General features: G+C 46.2%; 1 protein-coding gene across 25 annotated transcripts in view; it reads left to right on the forward strand.

Moving 5' to 3' along the window:
• Positions 1 to 27,003, forward strand: part of DDX4 (DEAD-box helicase 4) — a 1,188,488-nt gene that overhangs the window by 824,867 nt on the left and 336,618 nt on the right. For all 25 annotated transcript variants that reach the window (XM_063962294.1, XM_063962347.1, XM_063962463.1 and 22 more), the window contains one exon: positions 13,815 to 13,967. In XM_063962294.1, coding sequence (XP_063818364.1) covers positions 13,815 to 13,967 — 153 coding nt within the window. The remainder of the gene's footprint in view (positions 1 to 13,814; positions 13,968 to 27,003) is intronic.

Below are 27,003 nucleotides of genomic sequence, written 5' to 3' on the forward strand. Positions count from 1 at the left end.
CTTTGGAGGAATCAGCCAAAACAGTGTCAAAATCTAAAGCACCTGTGTTTAAACGAACAAAAACAGTTAAGACTGAATTCCCAGCGTCAGAGGATCTGACGAAGTGATGGAAGAATCCTGGGCGACGCCCAGTAAAAAAATACAAGATTCCGAAAAAATGGGATTCTTATTTACCATTTCCAGCCGTGGATTGTTCAAAAAGATAAGTTCCTTCTAAAGTAGATGCACATGTACTGCGACTCGTGCATAAATCTGCTTTACCATTGTCATCTACCTCACTAAATGATGTCACAGACAGAAGGGTAGATAGCTTCTTGAAAAATATATATTCTATCAGGAACAGTGGTAAGGCCTGCTATGGCTTCTGGATGGCAAGGGCAATGGTAGAATGGATGGAGGAACTAGAGAATGACCTCTCCCCTCCTAATAGGGAGCAGGAATATCATTTGGGCCGTTTAAGACAGGCTGCCCAATATTTGGAAGAAGCAGCAATTGATATGGGTACGATTGCTTCTAAAGCATCAGCCTTGACAGTAGACGCTCGTAGAGCAGTTTGGCTATGTACTTGGAAAGCAGATGCAGAATCTAAGAAAGAGTTGGAAGCATTGCCCTTCATTGGTAATATATTGTTTGGGAAACAATTGACAGATATTCTACAATCGGAAGCTGAATCTAAAAAGTCAGATTTTCGGCTAGTTATAACCCTAAGACTAGGGGTTCAAAATTTCGGCCATTTCGATGGCAAAGCGAAAGAGGAGTCTAAGCAACCCCAGTTCAATAGATCAGCCAGGGGTAGGAAGCAATAGGCTAGTAGAAAGCCAGCTTCCAAGCCTGAACAGAATCCATCAGCCTGAAGAGACGGGCCTCCACCTGGAGGATTCCAGGGTTGGTGGCCAACTCCTTCATTCTGCACACCTATGGCAACAGTCAACAACAGATGCTTGGGTGTGGAAGGTGGTATCTCTCGGTTTTGGGTTCCCGTTCAGGAGGCAGCCTCCTCAAAGGTTTTTTTGCACCAGCCCGTCTCATATATAGTCTAAGGCCAATGCCCTGCAAGAAGCAGTTCAAAAATTTCTTCAGTCGGGTGTGATTGTCCCGGTACCCCCATCACAAAGGGGACAGGGTTTTTACTCCAATCTACTTTTGATTCAGAAGCCAAATGGGTCATTCCGACCAATTCTCAATCTCAAAATTTTAAACAAATACATTTGGATTCCAAGGTTCCACATGGAGACGTTACGCTCCATAGTGTTGGCTATGGAACCGGGAGATTACATGGTATCTCTGGATATACAGGATGCTTACCTACATGTGCCTATAGCACGGTCTCATCAATGTTACCTCAGGTTTGACATCCTCCAGCAACATTTTCAGTTCCAAGCCTTGCCCTTCGGGCTAGCAACAGCACCCAGGGTGTTTACCAAAATTATGGTGGTTATGGCAGCTTATCTCCGCAAGCAGGGGATAAGAGTATTTCCACACCTCGACTTCCTTTTAATCCTAGCACATTCGAAGGAATTACTTTTGAGCCATCTTCAACAGACAGTAGTGTATCTACAAAGACACGGGTGGCTCATAAACTGGAAGAAGTAGTCTCTGAATCCGTCACAGCGGATGGTTCATTTGGGGGCCATATTGGATTCAGGTCTACAGAGAATTTTCTTACCAGAGAAAAAGATAGACAAGGTGCAGGTCATGACTCAAGAGGCGTTGCACACTCAGACAATGTCAGTCCATGCAGCAATGCGACTGCTGGGTCTAATCAGAATCCACTTTATTGGCCAGGTGTACTCACGTACACTAGGAGTTCTTTGTGGTACAATGCATCGCCAAGCAGCAACATGAAGGGGGAATATATAGCATACGAAGGGGGAAGAACATAGCATACATTACACACATTACACGTATGAGTTGATACTGCACATTGCAACTGTACAATAGACTCAAAATATTAGACATATTATACATGTAAGACTAAACACAAAGGCTGCTTGGCAGAGCAGCACCGAGGCAGCCATCCACGGCGCCAACTAGAACTCAAACAATTTACATAATACAGAAGATTTAAGTATTACATCAAAAGATAAACCACACAGACAATAAAGACAGAAAGCATAATGCAGGGTTGGTGTAAGCATTTTGGGTAATAACCTCCAGGGGTTGTGTATTCCACCCTCACAAGGTACCAGGTGCGGCAGCCATCTTAGGCGCACTGCGTAGGATTACCCAGGGTGGAATAGTCCACCCCTAGAGAACACAAAACGGGGAGATTGCAGAGTCCTAAGGTTCAGAGTAGGGTTCCAATAAAACCATCAGGTCCATGTATTTTTCATCCCATCCACAAGTTTACCAGATAAGGCAGCCATGTTGGGCGCACTACGAAGGTTACACAGTGGGAGATGAGCCATACAAGGGCCAAATGCATTCACGGGAAAACTGACACCTGTGTAGGAGTATGCTATACCCTGCATGGAAAGATCCAAATGAAGCACACCCTGTTGATGGTGTCAACCTTCGACATGGTGGAATATGCACAGTTCCACTCCAGACCATTACAGCACCTTATTCTGACCAAATGGAACGGAAATCATCAGACAGTAAAAAACAGATAAGGTTTCCGGTAAACGTAAGAAGGATTCTAGCTTGGTGGCTACAGAGGGACCATTTAAACAAGGGGAGACCCTTTTGGATAAAAGAATGGCGAGTCCTGACAGATGCCAGTCTTCAAGGCTGTGGAGCGGTAATCGAAAGCCTTTGGTTCCAGGGAAAATCGACCATAAGGGAAAGTCGCCTGCCAATAAATCTGTTGGAAATAAGGGCCATTTATATGGCTCTAGTTCAGGCAAAGGACAGTCTGCAAGGAAGACCAGTCCAGATTCGCTCAGATAATGCAACAGCAGTAGGGTACCTCAATCATCAGGGGGGAACTCACAGCAAAAGATTGATGGAGGAAGTAACTCTCATGCTAAGGTGGGCAGAACTCCATCTTCCAGCATTGTCAGCAGTGTTTGTTCCAGGTGTACTGAACTGGGAAGCGGATTTTCTCAGTCGACACACCATTCAGGAAACCGAATGGGCATTACACCCAGAAGTGTTTCAGACTATAGTGAACAGATGGGGTCTACCAGAGAGACCTCATGGCGTCTCGTCTAAACAACAAAGTTCCTAGGTACGGATCAAGAACAAAGGATCCCGGAGCGATCTTTGTAGACGCACTGTCAGTAAAATGGAAATTTCAGCTTGCATATATGTTCCCTCCAATATCTCTGTTACCCAGAGTAGTGAGGAAAAAAGCAAGCAAAGGGAGCCATAATTCTAATAGCTTCAGCTTGGCCAAGAAGGCATTGGTACACAGATCTACTAAGGATGTCCGTGGAAGCACCAATACTGCTCCCTCAACGTCCAGATCTGCTAATGCAGGGTCCTTGTTGTCACAGCCATCTGGATCATCTGTCTTTGACGGTGTGGCTGTTGAAACCTCTATCCTAGAAGCTAGAGGGTTTACAAAACAAGTAATTCAAACTATGCTTAAAGCAAGAAAACCTTCAGCTCGCATTCATCATCGAGTATGGCAAGCCTATTTTCATTGGTGTAGTGAAAAAAGTTTGAATCCAAGATCTTTTAAAGTATCCAGGATTTTGGATTTTCTTCAAGCAGGATTGGATAAGGGGTTGAAGGTAGCTTCCTTGAGGGTTCAAGTATCAGCATTAACTGTATGGTTTCAGAGAAAGATTGCTGACTTACAGGACGTGCGTACTTTCTTTCAGGGAGTTGTTCATATATTCAACCTCCATCTGTTCCTACTGCAGCTCCCTGGGATTTGAATCTAGTTCTTAAATTCCTTCAGGGACCTCCGTTTGAACCACTTGAGAGCATATCTTAAATGGTTAACGGTTAAAGTGCTCTTTCTACTGGCAATGGCGTCAGCTAGAAGAGTGTCAGATTTAGGAGCACTGTCGTGTAAGTCTCCTTTCCTAAGTTTTTTTTCCAGATAAGGCAGTTCTCAGAACTAGATCTGGTTATCTTCCGAAGGTGGTTTCAAAGTTTCACCTTAATGAAGAGATTGTAGTCCCAGCTTTTCAGGTATCAGGACTTTCTGCGGGAGAAGCGTCGTTGGATGTAGTCCGAGCATTAAGAATCTACATAGATCGTACTAGTGCCATCTGAAAAACAGGTTCTCTCTTCATCCTCTACGGATTTCATAGAAGAGGATGGCCTGCTATAAACAGACGCTGGCAAGATGGCTCCGAATGGTTATTTCAGAAGCTTATTCTCGTGCTGATCTCCCTACTCCGGCTAATGTCTCTGCTCACTCTACACGTAAGGTAGGTCCTTCATGGGCAGCACAACATGGTGCTTCAGCAGAACAGATTTGTAAGGCAGCCACATGGTCTTCCATTAACACTTTCATTAGACATTATGCCTTGGATACTTTTGCCTCTCATGACGCTGAATTCGGGCGAAAGGTTCTCCTGTTTAATCAGGAGCGTCCCCACCACTAAAACTGGCTTTGGGAATCCCAATGTTATCCTGTGGATAACCTGTGGACCCAGCCAGAGAAATATACAGTGTGGATTGAAAGTTTGGGCACCCCAGGCAAACATTTATTTTAATGTGTAAAAAGAAGCCAAGGAAAGATTGAAAAATCTCCAAAAGGCATCAAATTACAGATTAGACATTCTTATAACATGTCAAAAAAAGTTTGATTTTATTTCCATCATTTACACTTTCAAAAGAACAGAAAACAAAAAATGGCATCTGCAAAAGATTGGGCACCCTGCAGAGTTAATACCTTGTACTGCCCCCTTTGGCAAGTATCACAGCTTGTAAACGCTTTTTGTTGTCAGCCAATAGTCTTTCAATTCTGGGATCTTAATGTGGTGTTGCAGTTCTTACAATCGGATTGGTTTGAGCTTCTACAGGAGGTGGAGGTAAAATTTCTCACGTGGAAAGCTGTCACTTAGGCGTTGGCTTCTGCTAGACGTGTGTCAGAGTTGGGGGCTTTGTCCTGTAAAAGCCCCTACTTGATCTTCCATGAAGATAGAGCTGAGCTCCGGACGTGTCAGCAGTTCCTTCCGAAGGTTGTGTCTGCTTTTCATATCAATCAACCTATTGTGGTGCCAGTTGCGTCTGACTCCTCAATTACTTCAAAGTCCTTGGATGTTGTAAGGGCTCTGAAAGTCTGTGAAGAGGACTGCTCGTCACAGAAAATCAGATCCTCTGTTTGTCCTATATGATCCCAAGAAAATTGGGTGTCCTGCTTCTAAGCAGATGATCTCTCGCTGGATCAGGTTCACTATCCAGCATGCATATTCTACGGCAGGATTGCCGTGTCCAAGATATGTTAAGGCCCACTCTACTCGGAAGGTGGGTTCTTCCTGGGCGGCTACCTGGGGTGTCTCAGCTTTACAGCTTTGCTGAGCGGCTACTTGGTCTGGGTCAAACACGTTTGGACCAAGTTTTACAGGTTCGATACTTTAGCCTCTGAGAACCTAAAGTTTGGTCAATCAGTTCTGCACGAGCCTCCGCGCTCTCCCTCCCGTTCTGGGAGCTTTGGTATATCCCCATGGTATTAATGTGGACTCCAGCATCCTCTAGGACGTAAGAGAAAATAGGATTTTATTTACCTACCGGTAAATACTTTTCTCGTAGTCCGTAGAGGATGCTGGGCGCCCTCCCAGCGCTCCGTTATCCTGCAGTGGTTATCTGGTTCAGTAAGAGTTTGTTCTTGGTTAAGTACTGCCTTGTTACTTGGTTAAGTAATGTTTTTTTCAGCCATTACTGAGTTTCAAGCTAGTTAGCTTGGCTTTCCTTGTATGTGTGAGCTGGTGTGAATTTCGCCACTATCTGTGTATAATCCTTCTCTCGAAGATGTCAGTCTCCTCGGGCACAGTTTCTAGACTGAGTCTGGTAGGAGGGGCATAGAGGGAGGAGCCAGCCCACACTCTCAAAATCATGAAAGTGCCAATGTCTCCTGTTGGACCTGTCTATACCCCATGGTACCAATGTGGACCCCAGCATCCTCTATGGACTACGAGAAAATGTTTTACTGGTAGGTAATTTAAAATCGTTCCGGCCCATACTCAATCTCAAAGTGCTGAACAAGTACATTGGGGTGCCTCGGTTTCATATGGAGACTTTGCGTTCCATTATGTTGCCCATGGTGCCTGAGGATGATATGTTATCCCTGGATATTCAGGATGCTTACCTGCATGTTCCGGCAGCACTGTTCCATTAGCGCTGTCTCATCTTTGCTATAATCCTGCATCATTTTCAGTGTGAGGCCCTACCATTTGGACTGGCCACAACTCCCAGAGTATTCATCAAAATTATGGTGGTGATGGTATCTTATCTCTGTCGGCAGGGGGTAAGGATTTTTCCATACCTCAACGATTTATTAATCCTGCCACAGTCTCGGGAATTGCTTCAGTGTCATCTGCAACAGACAGTAGCTTGTTTACAGAGACACTGTTAAATTGGGCAATGTCGCCCCTGGTTCCATCACAACGGATGACTCATTTGGGGACTGTGCTGGATTCAGGTCTTCAGAGAGTATTTCTACCTCTGACTGTGTAGCAGCTCCTGAATTCTTGACTGAATTTTGGATATTTTGTTCAAAGGGTATCCATTCACGCAGTAATGCGTGTGAGTGGGTTGATGGTGTCAACATTCGACATGGTGGAGTATGCTCTGTTGCATTCAATGCCTCTGCAACGTCTGATGCTTTTCAAATGGAATGGTTTTCATGAGACAATAAACGCAGACTATGGTCCTTCCTCTGGGAATAAGGAGGTCATTAGCCTGGTGCCTACAGGCATCCCACCTGGACAAAGGGAGACCGTTTTGGATATTGTATTGGGAAATTTTGCCAGTCTTCAGGGCTGGGGAGCAGTGTCAGGAAGGAGTTGCTTCCAAGGGCAGTGGACCGAGGAAGAAAGTTGCCTGCCAATAAATATATTGGAACTTTGGGCCATATATATGGCACTTATTCAGGCAAAGAACATCCTTCAGGGGAAACCAGTCCAAATTCCCTCGGACACTGCAACCGCAATAGCGTACTGTACCTCAACCATCAGGGAGTAACTCACAGCCAGAATGCAATGAAGGAGGTAAGTCTCACAATAAAGTGGGCAGAACTTCATTATCCAGCCTTGTCCGCAGTGTTCATTCCGGTCGTCCTAAACTGGGAAGCGGATTTTCTCTGTCGACATGCCATTCATGCAAACGGAATGCCCAGAGGTCTTCTATACCCGGGTAGACAAATGGGGGTTTCCAGAGATGGATCTCATGGCGTCACGCCAGAACAACAAAGTTCCCGCATAATACGTGTCAAGAAAAAAGGATCACAGACCGATCTTTGTGGATGCACTGTCAGTGAGATGGGATTTTCGTCTGGCCTATGTTTCCACCAATCACCCAGTTACCCAGGGTAGTGTGAAAAGTAAAACAAGGTAACGGCGCCTTGATACTAATATCTCTGGCTTGGCCCAGAAGACATTGGTACACAGATCTGCAGAGGATGTCGATGGATGCTCCAGTCTTACTCCCTCAACGTCCAGATCTACTGTCTCAGGGTCCTTGCTGTCACAAGCACCTGGATCGACTGTCTTTGATGGCGTGGCTTTTGAGACTTCCATCCTGAGATCAAGAGGATTCTCACAACAGGTAATTCAAACAATGCTCAGAGCAAGAAAACCTTCCTCGGCTCGCATTTATCACAGAATATGGCAAACCTATATTTAATGGTGCAGTGACTGGAAATTTGACCCTAGGGCGGGCGTTCAGAGTTTCTAGACTCTTGGCTTTCTTGGGAGTGCAAGTGTCAATATTGACTGTATGGTTCCAAAAGAAAATTGCTAACCTACAGGATGTACGCACTTTTTTTCGAGGGAATGCTGCACATTCAACCTCTTTTCGTTCCTCCTACAGTGCCTTGGGACTTAAGTTTAGTCCTAAAGGCCCTTCAAGTTTCCCCATTTGAACCACTTAAACAAGTGGATCTTAAAAGGTTGACAGCTAAAGTTCTCTTTCTACTGGCTATTGCTTCAGCTAGAAGAGTTTCAGATTTATGTCACCCTCCTTTTATGATTATTTTTTTTTATTCAGATAGAGCTGTTCTCCGAACCAAATCTGGGTATCTTCCTAAGGTGGTGTCTAAATTCCACCTTAATGAAGAAATTGTAGTCCCAGCCTTTCAGGGGCGAGACCTTTCTGCTGGAGATGCATCGTTGGATGTAGGCCGTGCCTTAAGGATCTACGTGGATCGTACCAGTGCCATCAGAAAGACAGACACACTTTTCATTCTCTGCGGATTTCACAAGAGAGGATGGCCTGCTGATGAGCAGACACTGGCGAGGTGGCTTTGGATGACAATTTCAGAATCATACTCTCAAGCTGATCTCCCTGTTCCGGCTAATGTCTCTGCTCATACTACCACAAAATCAGAGATCTGTGTTTATAACCACAGCGCTTTAACACAAAATTATAGACAAATAAAAATCACCATAACGTCCCTTAATGAAGGTTCCTGTGATGGAGTCCTCAAAGCGAATGTTCTGATGGAATTTCTCCAGAGTATAGTAACATGTACGGGAATAAAAATAAAGACCAATGTGTAGTAGATTCCTTTTATATATCCACAGTTCTTAGTGTATTTTTTATATGATAAAGAGGTGGCTTAGGAGCGTACCCCACTCACACTTTGATTAAGAAGCTATAAGCCCATCAAGGTTTCTTTGCCCAATGCCGTGGCCTCGCCCACTTGCACTACGCCCGGCGTGATGTTTTAGGATGGAAATATACACTGCTCAAAAAAATAAAGGGAACACTTAAACAACACAATGTAACTCCAAGTCAGTCACACTTCTGTGAAATCAAACTGTCCACGTAGGAAGCAACACTGATTGACAATCAATTTCACATGCTGTTGTGCAAATGGAATAGACAACAGGTGGAAATTATAGGCAATTAGCAAGACACCCCCAATAAAGGAGTTGTTCTGCAGATGGTGACCACAGACCACTTCTCAGCTCCTATGCTTTCTGGCTGATGTTTTGGTCACTTTTGAAAGCTGGCGGTGCTTTCACTCTAGTGGTAGCATGAGATGGAGTCTACAACCCACACAAGTGGCTCCAGGATGGCACATCAATGCGAGCTGTGGCAAGAAGGTTTGCTGTGTCTGTCAGCATAGTGTCCAGAGCATGGAGGCGCTACCAGGAGACAGGCCAGTACATCAGGAGACGTGGAGGAGGCCGTAGGGGGGCAACAACCCAGCAGCAGGACTGCTACCTCCGCTTTTGTGCAAGGAGGAACAGGAGGAGCACTGCCAGAGCCCTGCAAAATGACCTCCAGCAAGCCACAAATGTGCACGTGTCTACTCAAACAATCAGAAACAGACTCTATGAGGGCCTGATGTCCACAGGTGGGGGTTATGCTTACAGCCCAACACCGTGCAGGATGTTTGGCATTTGCCAGATAACACCAAGATTGGTAAATTCGCCACTGGCGCCCTGTGCTCTTCACAGATGAAAGCAGGTCTCACTGAGCACATGTGACAGAGTCTGGAGACGCCAAGGAGAACGTTCTGCTGCCTGCAACATCCTCCAGCATGACCGGTTTGGCAGTGGGTCAGTAATGGTGTGGGGTGGCATTTCTTTGGGGGGCCCGCACAGCCCTCCATGTGCTCGCCAGAGTTAGCCTGACTGCCATTAGGTACCGAGATGAGATCCTCAGTCCCCTTGTGAGACCATATGCTGGTGCGGTTGGCCTTGGGTTCCCCCTAATGCAAGAAAATGCTAGACCTCATGTGGCTGGAGTGTTTCAGCAGTTCCTGCAAGACAAAGGCATTGATGCTATGGACTGGACCGCCCGTTCCCCAGACCTGAATCCAATTGAGCACATCTGGGACATCCTGTCTCGCTCCATCCACCAACGCCACGTTGCACCACAGACTGTCCAGGAGTTGGCGGATGCTTTAGTCCCGGTCTAGGAGGAGATCCCTCAGGAGACCATCCGCCACCTCATCAGGAGCATGCCCAGGCATTGTAGGGAGGTCATACAGGCACGTGGAGGCCACACACACTACTGAGCCTCATTTTGACTTGTTTTGTTTTAAGGACATTACATCAAAGTTGGATCAGCCTATAGTGTGTTTTTCCACTTTAATTTTGAGTGTTACTCCAAATCCAGACCTCCATGGGTTAATAAATTTGATTTCCATTGATCATTTTTGTGTGATTTTGTTGTCGGCACATTCAACTATGTAAAGAACTAAGTATTTAATAGGAATATTTCATTCATTCAGATCTAGGATGTGATCTAGGATGTGTTATTTAAGTGTTCCCTTTATTTTTTTGAGCAGTGTTTATAAATGAAGCGTACCCAAGAACTCACACTTGTAAGGTGGGTGTTAAACACATCAAGGTATCTTTAGTATGGAAAGGAGTGAAATATGGGTCCACTCAAGCGTACCCCAACTCAGTGCTCGGTGTGATGATACTCCCATAAAGGTATATTTCAGTTCTGTTTCCCGGACTGTGTTCATAAAGTGGTAAAGTTGGCTCCCCAAAGAAACTCACTCTCCTCAAGTGGAAGCAGGGGGGTACACAAATTTAATAAAAATCACAAACATGAACACTTAAAATGGAATCCATCCATAAAGTAAACAAATAGAAAAATAGCAGCAAAAATCGGCAAAGGGGATAAAAGTTCCAAAGCAGCAGAAAAGTTTTTGTTTGAAATATCCAATAGGTAAATAACTACTCACACTCCTGTTGTCAACATGTTTCAGTCCTGGCCTGGGCCTTTATCAAGACATAATGGAGTGTGGCAGTTGCTTGATATTTAAAAGGCATGTGCCCAATAGAAATTCAACAGGAAGTGACGTCATAATTTAGTTAGTTAGAATTGGTTATTATTATGTGGTATTTATCCTCTTTGCCATTTTCACAGCAAATAAATCACAGTGTTACTCATTCACATTCTTATAAACATCTATTACACTCCTGTGGAGACACTGAATAGGCAAAACTATAATAAAAACATTCACGTCGGATGGAAATTATGGGTTTCGGGCATTCTGGGAATTGGAGTTTCTGTGTACTATAAAATGGACAGACATCCTCGATGCAACATCCTGTCCCGTCACATGTGGGAAATGTAGTCCACTGGAGTCCAATTGCCTATATTCAGGCAGGAAAGTGTCAAACCCGGAAGTGATGTAATCCTGGTGAAAGGATCCATGGGATGTGTAGTTTTCCAATAGAGGCAGCATACTATGATGTAAAGAGTCCTGGAATTAATAAATAAAAGATAGATAGTGTGCCTACAAAATAAATATAAAGTGCACTAGTGAGCTCCCAAATGAATAGAGATTACATATGACTTAAAAATCATATTGATTCGCATGCACTAAAAATAAACATAAACAAGGCTCAAAGATGAATATAAAGTGCACTAGTAGACTTCCCAGTGGGTAAAGGATGGCATATAATATAGAAATCATATTTGACATGCCCTAAAATCAGCAAAAACTAGAGCTTAAAAACATCTCAAATTCACAATGATGTATTAATATCCATCGCACACATCATTGTACATTTACATAAACCATTTTAGCTCGAAATCATTATTCAAGCCTGCAGGATGCAGAGTATTATAGTTAAAAATACAGCTCATCTCCGTTTTTGCCAGACAGACAGCCGTATTGTTATTACGCTGCGTACCTCTGATGTGTCTCAGTCCACAGAAACTACTGATATCTGAAGTATGGCACTCATGTTCTGATTTGAAATGAGCAGAAAGGGAGTGTGTCTACAACCCTTTTTTGATATTCCTAATATGCTCACCTAGCCGCGTTTTAAAAGGTCTTGATGTGCGTCCGATATATGTTAAATTACATTTACACGTAATGGCATACACTGTTCTTCGTATCGCAGGTAATAAAATCCTTTATTTCTACAGTTTTCCCATTGATGAGGATTTTTTCAATTTTACTACTGCCCCCGCTTTTTATATTTCTGCAGCCCATGCAACTCCCACACCTGAAGAAGCCTTTTGAGACTATTCCAGGCGGAGAGGCTTTAGTGTGATGGGCACTTGAAACTAACTTGGATCTCAAATTTGGAGCCTTGCGATATATATGCACAGGTTTAGTGGGAACAAGTGGACCAATGAACGCCCATTCATATTTCTTATCCTTCTCCCTTTCCATATGGAAAGGGAGAAGGATAAGAAATATGAATGGGCGTTCATAACAGAGTACACCACACAACATAAATCTATAGAAAAAATCCTTAACAGACATTGGAACCTTGTGAGAAATGACCCTGTCATTGGTTCACTTGTTCCCACTAAACCTGGAGTGTAATAGATGTTTATAAGAATGTGAATGAGTAACACTGTGATCTATTTGCTGTGAAAATGGCAAAGAGGATAAATACCACATAATAATAACCAATTCTAACTAACTAAATTATGACGTCACTTCCTGTTGAATTTCTATTGGGCACATGCCCTTTAAATATCAAGCAACTGCCACACTCCATTATGTCTTGATAAAGGCCCAGGCCAGGGCTAATACATGTTGACAACAGGAGTGTGAGTAGTTATTTACCTATTGGATATTTCAAACAAAAACTTTTCTGCTGCTTTGGAACTTTGAACCCCTTTGCCGATTTTTGCTGATATTTTTTATTTGTTTATTTTATGGATGGACTCCATTTTCAGTGTTCATGTTTGTGGGCGAGGCCACGGCATTGGGCAAAGAAACCTTGATGGGCTTATAGCTTCTTAATCAAAGTGTGAGTGGGGTACGCTCCTAAGCCACCTCTTTATCATATAAAAAATACACTAAGAACTGTGGATACATAAAAGGAATCTACTACACATTGGTATTTATTTTTATTCCCTTACATGTTACTATACTCTGGAGAAATTCCATCAGAACATTCGCTTTGAGGACTCCATCACAGGAACCTTCATTAAGGGACGTTATGGTGATTTTTATTTGTCTATAATTTTGTGTTAAAGCGCTGTGGTTATAAACACAGATCTCTGATTTTGTGGTAGCATTTGTTGTTTTGGAGATGTGGTGACCTCTCATGAGGTCTGCTATACCATAGCTGCTGAGCGCCTGTTCTGGAACACACCCTAACAATACTGTTTTGCAATGTCTCTGCTCACTCTACTTGTAAGGTAGGTCCGTTATGGGCAGCTTCAGCAGAACAGATGTGTAAGGCAGCGGCATTGTCTTCCATTAACACATTCATTGGACTTTATGCCTTTGATGCCTTTTCCTCTCAGGACGCTGAATTCAGGCGAAGGATTCTCCTGCCCAATCAGGAGCGTCCCCACCACTAAATTGCTGTGGGACATCCCAATGTTATCCTGTGAATAACCTGTGGACCCTGCCGGAGAAATAATCGTTATGGTAAAACTTACCATTGATAACACTATTTCTTCTAAGTCCACAGGGATCCCACCCTGACTCACCTGATTTGAGGATCCTTTTCACTCACTAATCTCTTCCTCCTTGTACAGAAGGGTGTGCATGTGTGTTTTTCTCGCCTGATTAGGGCTTTCTATGATGCTCCTGCCTTGAGCTTTGGAAAAATTGATTTGCCTGAGCCAGGAGGCCGGGATATATGGACGGGCCCGTTGCATACTGGGTGGCTGAAAGCTTTAACTATTTGGTGCAAATCCGCTGTCGTATACTCCTATCCCAATATTATCCTGTGGACTTAGGAGAAATAGCGTTATCAACGGTAAGTTTTACCATAACTATTATATTGACTACTTTTTCTTTTTGCCATTAGACTTTCGAAGAAGCAAATCTGAGTGACACATTATACCGAAATGTAGCTAAGGCTGGATATGTGAAGTTGACACCAATTCAAAAACACAGTATTCCTATCATAATTGCTGGTCGCGATTTAATGGCATGTGCCCAAACAGGATCTGGAAAAACTGTAAGTACTTTAGGTGACATTTTAAGGAGGTTTTCTTAAAAAAAACATTCAGATTACAACTGATTGTTTTTATCTGAATGGAACTAGTCTCTATTATGGTTAATGTTGATAATAATCCATTTGTCTGTGTTCAGTGGTTACAAGACCTTTTTTTGTTAAGCTAAATTGATTTCTCTTTCAGCGTACGTAGTGCTTTGGTGACTACACTCCAGAAGTTTGGTTTTATCCCGAGATTGTGTTGGTTAGCCATGTACAATAGTAGATATATCTGGCCTATCTAACCATATTTGCCACTGTTGTAGCCACCTTCATGTTTCAGCATGTGCATATCTTGAGAGACTATATTTTGAGAGTCTGTTTAAAAAAAAAAATAAAAAAAAAAATTGTGTAACATGTTAAGAGTTTTACACTGTCCAGCGAATGTAAATTTTAATCATGATGTTTTATGTTGGATGTAATGTACATGACCACACCATGTAATGTGAATCTTTATTTTTTTTAATTTATTTTTTTCCATTCTTGTTTTTGGTCTGGCTTTCATATTTTATGGCTTAATTTGTTTTTATTTTTATTTTTTTTGGAGATTTTACCTACCACTCTCTGTGACAAACTGCAACATTTGTTGTCTCCTTTGTATGTTTTCCATGTCATCAATTTCCACAAGTCTTGTAAAGATTTACTTCCATTGTACATAAAATTTCCCATTTAACTGTATTTGCTTACTGCCTTTTCAGCTAAGAGATCTGTAGGTTTTATTGTTCCCTGGCTACACTGTTAGTTTTTTTTCAGTTGTGGAGACATTCCTAATACAGTCCTTTGTCTTTCTCACTCTGACTTTCTCTAATGTCCTAGAGGATGCTGGGGACTCCGTAAGGACATTGGGGATAGACTGGCTCCGCAGGAGACATGGGCACTTTAAGAAAGAATTTAGTTCCTGGTGTGCACTGGCTCCTGCCTCTATGCCCCTCCTCCAGACCTCAGTTTGATACTGTGCCCAGAGGAGCTGGGTGCTTTTCAGTGAGCTCTCCTGAGTTTACTGATAGAAAGTATTTTGTTAGGTTTTTTATTTTCTTGGAGCTCTGCTGGCAACAGACTCCCTGCATCGAGGGACTGAGGGGAGAGAAGCAGCCCTACTCTCTGAAGCTAGGTCCTGCTTCTTAGGCTACTGGACACCATTAGCTCCAGAGGGATTGGTACGCAGGATCTCACCCTCGCCGTCCGTCCCGAAGCCGCGCCGCCGTTCCCCTCGCAGAGCCGGAAGACAGAAGCCGGGTGAGTATGAGAAGAAAAGAAGACATCACAGGCGGCAGAAGACTTCATGATCTTCACTAGAGGTAACGCACAGCACTGCAGCTGTGCGCCATTGCTCCACACACCTCACATACTCCGGTCACTGTAAAGGGTGCAGGGGGGGGGGGGGCGGGCGGGCGCCCTGGGCAGCATTTGGGACCTCATATTGGCAAAAAGAACACATATATATAGCTGGGCACTGTATATATGTATGAGCCCCCGCCAAAATTACTGTTTATGCGGGACAGAAGCCCGCCGCCAAGGGGGCGGGGCTTCTCCCTCAGCACTCACCAGCGCCATTTTTTCTCCACAGCACTGCTGAGAGGAAGCTCCCCGGGCTCTCCCCTGCTGATACATGGTAGAAGAGGGTTGACAAGAGAGGGGGGGCACATAATTAGGTGCAAAAAACTATAACATACAGCAGCTACCTGGTTAACATTAAGTTATTGTGTTATTCCTGGGATATTATAGCGCTGGGGGGTTTGCTGGCATACTCTCTCTCTGTCTTTCCAAAGGGCCTGGTGGGGGAACGGTCTTCAGAAAGGACATTCCCTGTGTGTGGTGTCGGTACGCTTGTGTCGACATGTCTGATGAGGAAGGCTATGTGGGAGAGGAGCGGGAGCAAATGAATGTGGTGTCTCCGCCGACGGCGCCGACACCTGATTGGATGGATATGTGTAAAGTTTTAAATGATGATAATAATTCCTTGCATAAAAGATTTGACAAGGCTGATGCATTGGGGCAGTCAGGGTCTCAACCCATGCCTGACCCTATGTTACAGGGACAGTCAGGGTCTCATAAGCGCCCACTATCCCATATTGTTGACACAGATACCGACATGGATTCTGACTCCAGTGTCGATTACGATGATGCAAAGTTACAGACAAAATTGGCTAAATCCCTTCGATATATGATTATAGCAATAAAGGATGTTTTGCACATCACAGAGGAACCCTGACACGAGGGTGTATATGTATAAGGGAAAGAAGCCTGAGGTAACTTTTCCCCCCTCACACGAACTGAATGAGTTATGTGAAAAAGCTTGGGAATCTCCAGATAAAAAAACTGCAGATTTCCAAACGGATTCTTATGGCGTATCCTTTCCCGCCAACTGATAGGTTACGATGGGAATCTTCCCCTAGGGTGGACAAAGCTTTAACACGCTTATCCAAAAAGGTAGCCCTGCCGTCCCAGGATACTGCTACCCTCAAAGATGCTGCTGATCGCAAACAGGAGGTTACCCTGAAGTCCATTTATACACATTCGGGTACCTTACAAAGACCGGCAATTGCGTCGGCCTGGGTGTGTAGTGCTGTAGCGGCATGGGTGGATACTTATCTGAGGAATTGGATACCCTAGAATTGGATACTGTATTATTGACCCTGGGGTATATAAAAGACGCTGTCCTATATATGAGAGATGCTCAAAGAGACATTAGTCTACTGGTTTCTAGAATAAACGCTATGTCGATTTCTGCCAGAAGGGTCCTGTGGACTCGGCAATAGACAGGTGATGCCAACTCAAAGGCATATGGAGGTTTTACCTTACAGGGGTGTGGAATTGTTCGGGGAAGGTCTCTCGAACCTGGTCTCCACAGCTACAGCTGGAAAGTCAAATTTTTTGCCTTATGTTCCCTCACAGCCTAAGAGAGCACCGCATTATCAAATGCAGTCCTTTCGTTCACAAAGGAACAAGAAAGTCCGAGGTGCGTCCTTTCTTGCCAGAGGTAGGGGCAGATGAAAGAAGCTGCACAACGCAGCTAGTTCCCAGGAACAGAAGTCCTAACCGGCCTCTACAAAATCCACCGCATGACGCTGGCGCTCCACTGGCGGAGCACATCTTCGGAATTTCAGCCACATGTGGGTTCACTCCCAGGTGGATCCTTGGGCAATAGAAATTGTGTCTCAGGGTTACAAGCTGGAATTCGAAGAGGTGCCTACTCGCCGGTATTTCAAATCGGCCCTACCATTTTCCCCCTAAGAGAGGGAAATAGTGTTAAACGCAATACAAAAATTGTATCTTCAGCAGGTGGTAGTCAAGGTTCCCCTCCTTCAACAGGGAAGGGGTTATGATTCGACCATGTTTGTAGTCCCGAAACCGGACGGTTCGGTCAGACCCATATTGAATTTAAAATCTATGAACCTATACTTGAAAAGGTTCAAGTTCAAGATGGAATCGCTAAGAGCGGTCATCACAAGCCTGGAAGGGGGGATTTTATGGTGTCACTGGACATAAAGGATGCGTACCTTCATGTCCCTTCATGTCCCTATTTATCCACCTCATCAGGCGTACCTAAGATTTGCGGTACAGTATTGTCATTACCAATTTCAGACGTTGCCATTTGGTCTCTCAACGGCCCCGAGGATTTTCACCAAGGTAATGGCGGAAATGATGGTGCTCCTGCGAAAGCAAGGTGTCACAATTATCCCGTACTTGGACGATCTCCTCATAAAAGCGAGTTCAAGAGAGCAGTTGCTGAACAGCGTATCTCTTTCACTGAAAGTGTTACAGCAACACGGCTGGATTCTCAATATTCCAAAGTCGCAGTTGGTTCCTACGACTCGTCTGCCCTTCTTGGGCATGATTCTGGACACGGACCAGAAGAGGGTTTATCTCCCGATAGAGAAGGCCCAGGAACTCATGACTGGTCAAGAACCTATTGAAACCAAAACAGGTGTCCGTGCATCATTGCACTCGAGTCCTGGGAAATATGGTGGCGTCATACGAGGCCATTCCCTTCCGCAGGTTCCATGCGAGGACTTTCCAATGGGACCTACTGGACAAGTGGTCCGGGTCACATCTTCAGATGCATCGGTTGATTACTCTGTCCCCCAGGCCAGGGTGTCACTGCTGTGGTGGCTGCAGAGTGCTCACCTTCTCGAGGGCCGCAGATTCGGCATTCAGGACTGGATCCTGGTGACCACGGACGCAAGCCTCCGAGGTTGGGGAGCAGTCACACAGGGAAGAAATTTCCAGGGTTTTTGGTCAAGTCAAGAGACTTGTCTGCACATCAACATCCTGGAGCTAAGGGCCATATACAACGCCCTATGTCAAGCGGAGACCTTACTTCGCGACCGACCAGTTCTGATCCAGTCAGACAACATCACCGCAGTGGCTCATGTAAACCGCCAAGGCGGCACAAGGAGCAGAGTGGCAATGGCGGAAGCCACCAGAATTCTTCGCTGGGCGGAGAATCATGTAAGCACACTGTCAGCAGTGTTCCTTCCGGGAGTGGACAACTGGGAAGCAGACTTCCTCAGCAGACACGACCTAGCCCGGGAGAGTGGGGACTTCATCCAGAAGTCTTCGCACAGATTGTGAGTGGGTGGGAACTGCCACAGATAGACATGATGGCGTCCCGCCTCAACAAAAAGCTACAGAGGTATTGCGCCAGGTCAAGAGACCCTCAGGCAGTAGCGGTAGACGCCCTAGTGACACCGTGGGTGTTCCGGTCAGTCTATGTATTTCCTCCTTTTCTTCTCATACCAAATGTGTTGAGGATAGTAAGAAAAGGAGTGAGAACAATCCTCATTGTTACAGATTGGCCAAGACGGACCTGGCATCCAGATCGGCAGAAACTGCTCACAGAAGATCCGGTGCCTCTTCCTCTTAAGACAGGACCTGTCGCAACAGGGGCCCTGTCTGTTCCAAGACTTACAGCAGCTGCGTTTGACGACATGGCGGTTGAACGCCGGATCCTAGCAGAAAAAGGCATTCCGGTTGAGGTTATCCCTACGCTGATAAAGGCTAGGAAGGAAGTAACATCAAAACATCATCTCCGTATATGGCGATATGTTTCTTGGTGTGAGACCAAGAATGCTCATCTGGGTTGTTTCCTTAACTTCCTACAAACTGGAGTGAATATGGACCTTAAATTAGGTTCCATTAAGGTCCAGATTTCGGCCCTATCCATTTTCTTTCAAAAAGAATTGGCTTCTCTCCCAGAAGTTCAGACTGTTGTAAAGGGAGTGCTGCATATTCAGCCTCCTTTTGTGCCTCCGGTGGCACCTTGGGATCTTAACGTGGTGTTAAGTTTCCTAAAGTCACACTGGTTTGAACCACTTAAAACGGTGGAGTTGAAATATCTCACGTGGAAGGTGGTCATGTTATTAGCCTTGGCTTCGGCTAGGCGAGTGTCTGAATTAGCGGCTTTGTCACATAAAAGCCCCTATTTGGTTTTCCATCTGGATAGAGCAGAATTGCGGACCCATTCGCAATTTCTGCCAAAAGTGGTTTCATCTTTTCATATGAACCAACCTATTGTGGTGCCTGTGGCTACACGTGACTTTGAGGATTCCGAGTTACTTGATGTGGTCAGGGCTTTGCAAATTTACATAGCCAGAACGGCTAGAGTCAGTAAAACTGAAGTGCTGTTTGTCCTGTATGCATCCAACAAGATTGGTGCCCCTGCTTCAAAGCAAACTATTGCTCGCTGGATTTGTAACACGATGTAGCAAGCGCATTCTACGGCTTTTTTGCCGTTACCAAAATTGGTCAAGGCCCATTCCACTAGGAAGGTGGGCTCTTCTTGGGCGGCTGCCCGGGGGGTCTCGGCACTACAGCTGTGTCGAGCTGCTACTTGGTCGGGTTCAAACACTTTTGCAAAATTCTACAAGTTTGATACCCTGGCTGAAGAGGACCTCATGTTTGCTCAATCGGTGCTGCAGAGTCATCCGCACTCTCCCGCCCGTTTGGGAGCTTTGGTATACTCCCCATGGTCCTTTTGGAGTCCCCAGCATCCTCTAGGACGTTAGAGAAAATAAGATTTTAGTTACCGGTAAATCTATTTCTCGTAGTCCGTAGAGGATGCTGGGCGCCCGTCCCAAGTGCGGACTTCTTCTGCAATACTTGTATATAGTTATTGCTTCAATAAGGGTTATGTTATAGTTGCATCGGTCTTGAACTGATGGTATGTTGTTTTCATACTGTTAACTGGGTAGTTATCACAAGTTATACGGTATGATTGGTGTGGCTGGTATGAATCTTGCCCTTGGATTAACAAAATCCTTTCCTCGTACTGTCTATCTTCTCTGGGCACAGTTTCTCTAACTGAGGTCTGGAGGAGGGGCATAGAGGGAGGAGCCAGTGCACACCAGGAACTAAATTCTTTCTTAAAGTGCCCATGTCTCCTGCAGAGCCCGTCTATCCCCATGGTCCTTACGGAGTCCCCAGCATCCTCTACGGACTACGAGAAATAGATTTACCGGTAGGTAAAATCTTATCTTATTTTTTTTTTACATATCACATTGTATTATACAATATTTATCTTACGTCCTAGAGGATGCTGGGGACCATATTAGTACCATGGGGTATAGATGGGTCCATTAGGAGCCACTGATACTTAAGAGATTGAGAGTGTAGGCTGGCTCCTACCTCTATGCCCCTCCTACCAGACTCTGTTTATAAAATGTGCCTGGAGGAGCCAGTCACAGGGGAGCTACTAGAGCTTTTTTAGTTTTTTCTAAGTTAGTTTAGGCACAGGGATGCAGCTGGCAACAGCATCCCTGCTTAGTGGTACTAAGGGGGGGGGGGGGGGGTGTAGTGTCCGCCCCTGAGGGGACTGAGCTACTGTATCCACTGGCAGGACACTGAGCTCCTGAGGGTGCTGATCATTAGCCGGTCCAGGCGACTGCTCACTCCCGCAGCATTCCGCTACCCCCTTACAGAGCCAGAAGACTTCGGTGGCAAGCGGAGAGACTGTGCGAAGATGGCGGCAACAGGGTAGGGAGCGCCCCCTGAACGAGCGCCTATACCCTACACAGGCCAGCAAGCCTGTCAAGGTCCCCGAATTACTGCCAGCAGACCTCCTCAGGCCAGTATAATAAAATAAAGAGCGGGAAGCAGTGCCATGTTCGGGGGGCTGAGCTTCTCAGTGCGGATCCAGGAGCGTTTAGCGCCATTTTCCTGCCTGCAGTTCCTGTACTCAGACGCTGACAGGGAGAGCTGTCCCTCCAATCAACACCAGCTATCCTGTGCGGTACCATGGAGTTGTAGAGGGGGGGCTGTGAAAAGTTTGTGTAGTCTGTTAAGGTACACAGAGCGCTGGTAGTTTTATTGGTTCTGCCTCAGAAAGCGCTGTGTGTGGTTTGGCTCCAATATCTGTATTTGTCTGTGGCATACTTGGGGGGGGGGGGGGGGGTAACTGTGATGATTGAGGCCATGATATGCCACCTGAGCAGGTTGAGGAGGCTTACTTCACTGACCATAAAAAAGCCTCGCTAACCTTCCCTGCATCTAAAGAATTAAATGCTAGATTTGAAAAATCCTGGGAAAACCCGGAGAAAAAATTGCAGGTCCCAAAAAGGGTCCTGGTTGCTTTTCCCTTCCCTGAGGAGGATAGGAAAAATGGGAAAACCCACCCATTGTTGACGCATCTGTCTCCAGACAGTCTAAAAAGGTGGTTTCAACCTGTCCCTGGATCTAACGCATTAAAAGAACCGGCTGATCGTAAGATTGACACTACGCTCAAATCCATTTACACTTCTTCAGGAGTGGCGTTAAGGCCCACTGTTGCCTGTGCATGGATTTCTAAAGCCATAGTAAAGTGGTCAGGCACATTGCTAGAAGATTTGGATACAATGGATAGACGTAACATTGAATTGTTTTTACGTAACATACAGGATTCTGCGGGGTTCATGGTGGGATCCATAAAGGACCTAGGTACGCTGACTGCACGGATATCTTCCATGTCGGTCTCAGCTCGCAGGGGACTCTGGCTACACCAATGGTCTGCAGACATGGTATCCAGGAGAAATGTGGAGAACCTACCCCTACGCAGGTCAGACTCTATTTGGGGAAGCATTGGATGTGTGTATTTTCACGGTAACCGTGGGTAAGTCACCTTTCCTTCCCTCTGCTACACCTTCTATGAAGAAACCATTTTCTTCAACTGTGTCGCAGTCCTTTTGGACCGCTAAGGCAAAAAAGTCCAAGCCTCCTTCCACTTTCTTAAGAGATGGTCATGCAAAATCCAAAAAGCCTGCACCCGCAGGCTCAGAGGACCAGAAACCTGCTTCAGTTTCCTCAAAATCCTCAGCATGACGATGGACCGCACAGCCTGGAGAAAGGGCTGGTGGGTGCGAGACGATTCAGACACATCTGGGTGTCGTCCGGCCTGATCCTTGGGTACAGGATTTTGTGTCCCAGGGGTACAGACTGGAGTTTCAAGAACTCCCGCCACACTGATTCTTCAAATCAGGCTTGCCAGCTTTGCTGACAGACAGGGCTATCCTACAGGAAGCCATCCTAAAATTGGAAAAGTCTCAGGTCATAGTCCTGGTTCCACCTCATATGCAAAACAAGGGTTATTATTCAAACCTTTTCGTGTTACCGAAAATGGATGATTCGGTCAGACCAATTTTGAACTTGAAATCGTTGAACCCTTACCTGATGTTCAAATTCCAAATGGAGTATCTCAGAGCAGTGATTTCATGGCTGGAGGAGGGAGCGTTTATGGTATCCCTGGATATCAAGGATGCGTACCTCCACATTCCGATTTGGCTGCAGCACCAGGCTTATCTCAGATTTGCACTGTTAGACAGTCATTATCAATTTCAAGCACTGCCATTCGGCATCTCCACAGCACCGAGGGTGTTCACCAAGGGGGGGGGACATAATCCCATATCTGGACGATCTGCTGATAATGGTATCGTCAAAGGAGACGTTGTTGCAGTCCATTGTTCTCACGACTCATCTGCTCAGGGAACACGGTTGGATCCTGAACCTTCCAAAATCACATTTGGAGCCAACAAGGAGATTCTTTTCCAGGAATGATCCTCGACACGGAAGTGCAGAGGATGTTTCTGCCAGTGGAGAAAGCGTTGGTGATTCAAACAGTGGTCCGGGACGTTCTGAAGCTAGCCCGGGTATCGGTTCATCAGTGCATTTGCTTTCTGGGGAAGATGGTTGCTTCATACGAGGATCTACAGTACGGAAGTTTTTTCATGCTCTGTCCTTCCAACTGGATCTCATGGACAAGTGGTTGGGATCTCATCGACACATGCACCAGAGAATGAGTCTGTTGCCGAAAGCCAGGATTTCACTCATCGGGTGGCTGCACATACCTCACCTTCTGTAGGGTCGCAGGTTCGGGATTCGGGACTGGATCCTTCTAACCTCGGATGCAAGTCTCCGGGGCTGGGGTTCAATCACTTAGAAGGAAACCTTCCAAGGAAGGTGGTCAAGCCTGGAATCCAGCCTTCCAATAAACATTCTGGAACTAAGAGCCGTCTACAACTGTCTTCTCCAAGCGGGCCATTCAAATGCAGTCGGACAATGTAACGGCAGTGGCTTACATAAACCGACAGGGCGGAACAAAGAACAGAGCTGCAATGTCAGCGGTAATAAGAATCATCCTCTGGGCAGAAAAACACACATTGGCACTGTCCGCAATCTTCATTCCGGGAGTAGACAACTGGGAAGCGGACTTACTCAGCAGACATTTTCTCCATCCAGGAGAATGGGGCCTCTATCCGGAGGTGACAGATCTTTGAGGTGTACCTCAAATAGACATGATGGTCTCTCGTATCAACAAGAAGCTTTGGAGGTATTGTTTCAGGTCAAGGGACCCGCAAGCCATGGCAGTGGACACCTTGGTGTCTCCGTGGGTGGTCCAGTCGGTGTACGTGTTTCCTCCACTTCCACTCATTCCAAGAGTTCTAAATCTCATAAGGAGATCTAGAGTTCAAGCAATCCTCATTGCTCCGGAGTGGCCAAGAGGGGCTTGGTACGCGGATCTTCTTGGTCTTCTACTGGAAGATCCGAGGCCTCTTCCTCTTCGGGAAGACCTGCTGCAACAGGTGCCGTTCACTTATCAAGACTTACCGCGGCTACGTTTGACGGCATGGATGTTGAACGCCAGATATTAGCTCGGAAGGGCATTCCGAACAAGATTATTCCTACCCTCATACAGGCTAGGAAAAGAGTAACATCTAAACATTACCATCGCATTTGGAAAAAGTATGTCATTTGGTGTGAATTCAAGACGTTTACTACGGTGGAGTTTAAACTGGGACGGTTTCGCCTCTTCCTGCAAGCAGGTGTGGATATAGGCCTGAGGTTGGGATCTGTGAAGGTACAGATTTCGGCCCTATCCATTTTCTCATGTACTAGAGGATGCTGTGGTCCATATTAGTACCATGGTATAGACGGGTCCACCAGGAGCCATTGGCGCTTTGAGAGTTTAATAGTGTTGGCTGGCTCCTCCCTCTATGCCCCTCCTACCAGTCTCTGTTTAAAAAATGTGCCCAGAGGAGCCGGTTACAGCTAGGGGAGCTCTAGGGTGCTTCTTTAGAAAAGTTTATTTTAGTTTGGTTTTTTTTTTACAGTGAGGCTGCTGGCAACAGCCTCCCTACAGCGAGGGACTGAGGGGGGGCAGTGTCCGCACTGCGGTGTCTTGAGCCACTGCTCCCGCTGACTACATGGAGCTCCAGAGGGGTCCGATCACGCCACAGGGGAACGCTCGCTCTGGCAGCCAGCCGCCACCCCCTTAGGGAGCTAAAGTGTGGTGCGCGAGTCACTGTCGTCTCCCCCGCCCCTTGCAAGCGGGGGGACAGTGTGAAGAGAGGCGCCCTGGGCCAGCTCTGGACCCTACACTATCCTCTACAAGCCTCTCTGGGTCTGCGGATCCAGGCCAGCACAAATCCTCCGGCCAGTATAATCTTTCAAAGAGCGGGAAGACAGCGCCATTGAGGGGGCGGAGCTTCTCAGAGCAGACCCAGCAGTGTTCAGTGCCATTTTTCCTGCCTGCACTCACTACAAGTGGATCCAAGGTCCCTCCAGAGTCATCTTCAGCCATCTGTACGGTACCAGGGGGCTGTAGAAGGGGGGGTGAGGCTGTATAAAGGCTGTCGCCTATTAAGGGACACAGTCAGTGCTCGTTAGGCACTCCCTATACCTCAAATGGCGCTTTGTGTGGGTTGGCTAAAATCTGTCTCTGCGCCATTCTTGGGTGGAAACTCTGTCTACATAATACCCTGTGTGTTTGTGGGGTGTTTGAGGGTGTGACAACATGTTTAGGGACACTGTTTCATATGCTGCAGAGGATTTGTTTTCCCAGGAAGACTCCATTCCATGTAATCAGGATTGTACTGTTTTTGCACAGATCCCAGATAGAGAGCCAGAATGTTTATTCTCTCTGAGGAGGACTATTTCTCAGGTTTCCGATAAGTTTGCTAGGACTGAGCATGCCACTCAGGTCCTCCAGTCCTCTATGGTTGTATGGTCTGATACTGCCTCCTCGGGGTCCCCTGCAGTGCATTCTCACAAACGTGCACTTGAAATTATGCAGGATGACACAGACACCGACTCTGACGCTGGTGACGGGGATGTGTTGAGGGGGACAACATCACTTGCCAAGGGAATGCAGTTGAGTGATTGAGGCTGTTAGGGATGTTTTACACATTTTAGACACAGCTCCGGAACAGGTGGAGGAGGTTCTCTTTACAAATAACAATATTTCCTCCATGTCCGTCTCGGCTCGCAGGGGTCTCTGGATGCGCAACTGGTCTGCGGACGCGGATTCCAGGAAGTGTGTGGAGGGCCTACAATACAAAGGTCAGGCTCTTTTTGGGGAGGCGCTGGATGCGTGGATTGCCACGGCTACCGCGGGTAAGTCTCCTTTTCTCCGCTCAGCTGCATCGGCTATGAAGAAGCCTTTTTCATCTACCACGTCACAGTCCTTTCGGCCCGCGAGGCCTATAAAGAATAAGCCTTCGAACACCACCTTGGTCGTGCCAAAGGAAAGAAACCTGCTCCTGCAGGTTCCCAGAACCAGAAGCCCGCTTCTGATACCCCTAAGTTCTCCGCATGACGGTGGACAGCTAGTCCTGGAGGAGGGTAAGGTGGGGGCAAGACTCCGGCAGTTCAGCCACGTCTGGGTGTCGTCGAGTCTGGACCCCTGGGTACTGGATACAGTGTACAGATGGTACAGACTGGAGTTACAAGATCCCCCGCCTCACCGTTTCTTCAAGTCAGGCTTGCCGGCCCTGCTGGCAGACAGGACAATTATTCTGGAGGCCATAAGAAAATTGGTGTTGTCAGAGGTCATTGTTCCGGTCCCGCTTCAGCAGTGGAACAAGGGTTATTATTCAAACCTTTTTGTGGTACCAAAACCAGATGGTTCAGTACGGCCTATTCTAAACTTAGTCTTTGAACCCTTATCTCAGGGAGTTCAAATTCAAGATGGAATCTCTGAGAGCTGTCATCTCAGGACTGACGGAGGGGGAGTTCCTGGTGTCTCTGGACATCAAGGATGCTTACCTCCACATTCCCATTTGGGCGCTGCATCAAGCATATCTCAGGTTTGCACTGATGGACGATCACTATCCGTTCCAGGCGTTGCCGTTTGGCCTCTCCACAGCACCGAGGATCTTCACCAAGGTGATGGCGGAGATGGTGGTTCTCCTCCGCAAACAGGGGGTGAACATAATCCCATATCTGGACGATCTCCTGATAAAGGCGTCGTCCAGGGAGTGGTTGTTGCGATCCATTGCTCTTACGACACAGCTGCTCAGGAAGCACGTTTGGATCCTGAACCTTACAAAGTCTCATCTGGAGCCGACAAGGCGGCTGTCTTTCCTGGGAATGATTCTCGACACGGAAGTGCAGAGGGTATTTCTCCCGGTGGAGAAAAGCGTTGGAGATTCACACAATGGTCCGGGATGTCCTAAAGCCTACCCGGGTATCAGTTCATCAATGCATTTTCCTTCTGGGGAAGATGGTTGCTGCCTACGAGGCTCTGCAGTAC

The sequence above is a fragment of the Pseudophryne corroboree genome, chromosome 1, assembly GCF_028390025.1.
Source record: "Pseudophryne corroboree isolate aPseCor3 chromosome 1, aPseCor3.hap2, whole genome shotgun sequence".
NCBI lineage: Eukaryota > Metazoa > Chordata > Amphibia > Anura > Myobatrachidae > Pseudophryne > Pseudophryne corroboree.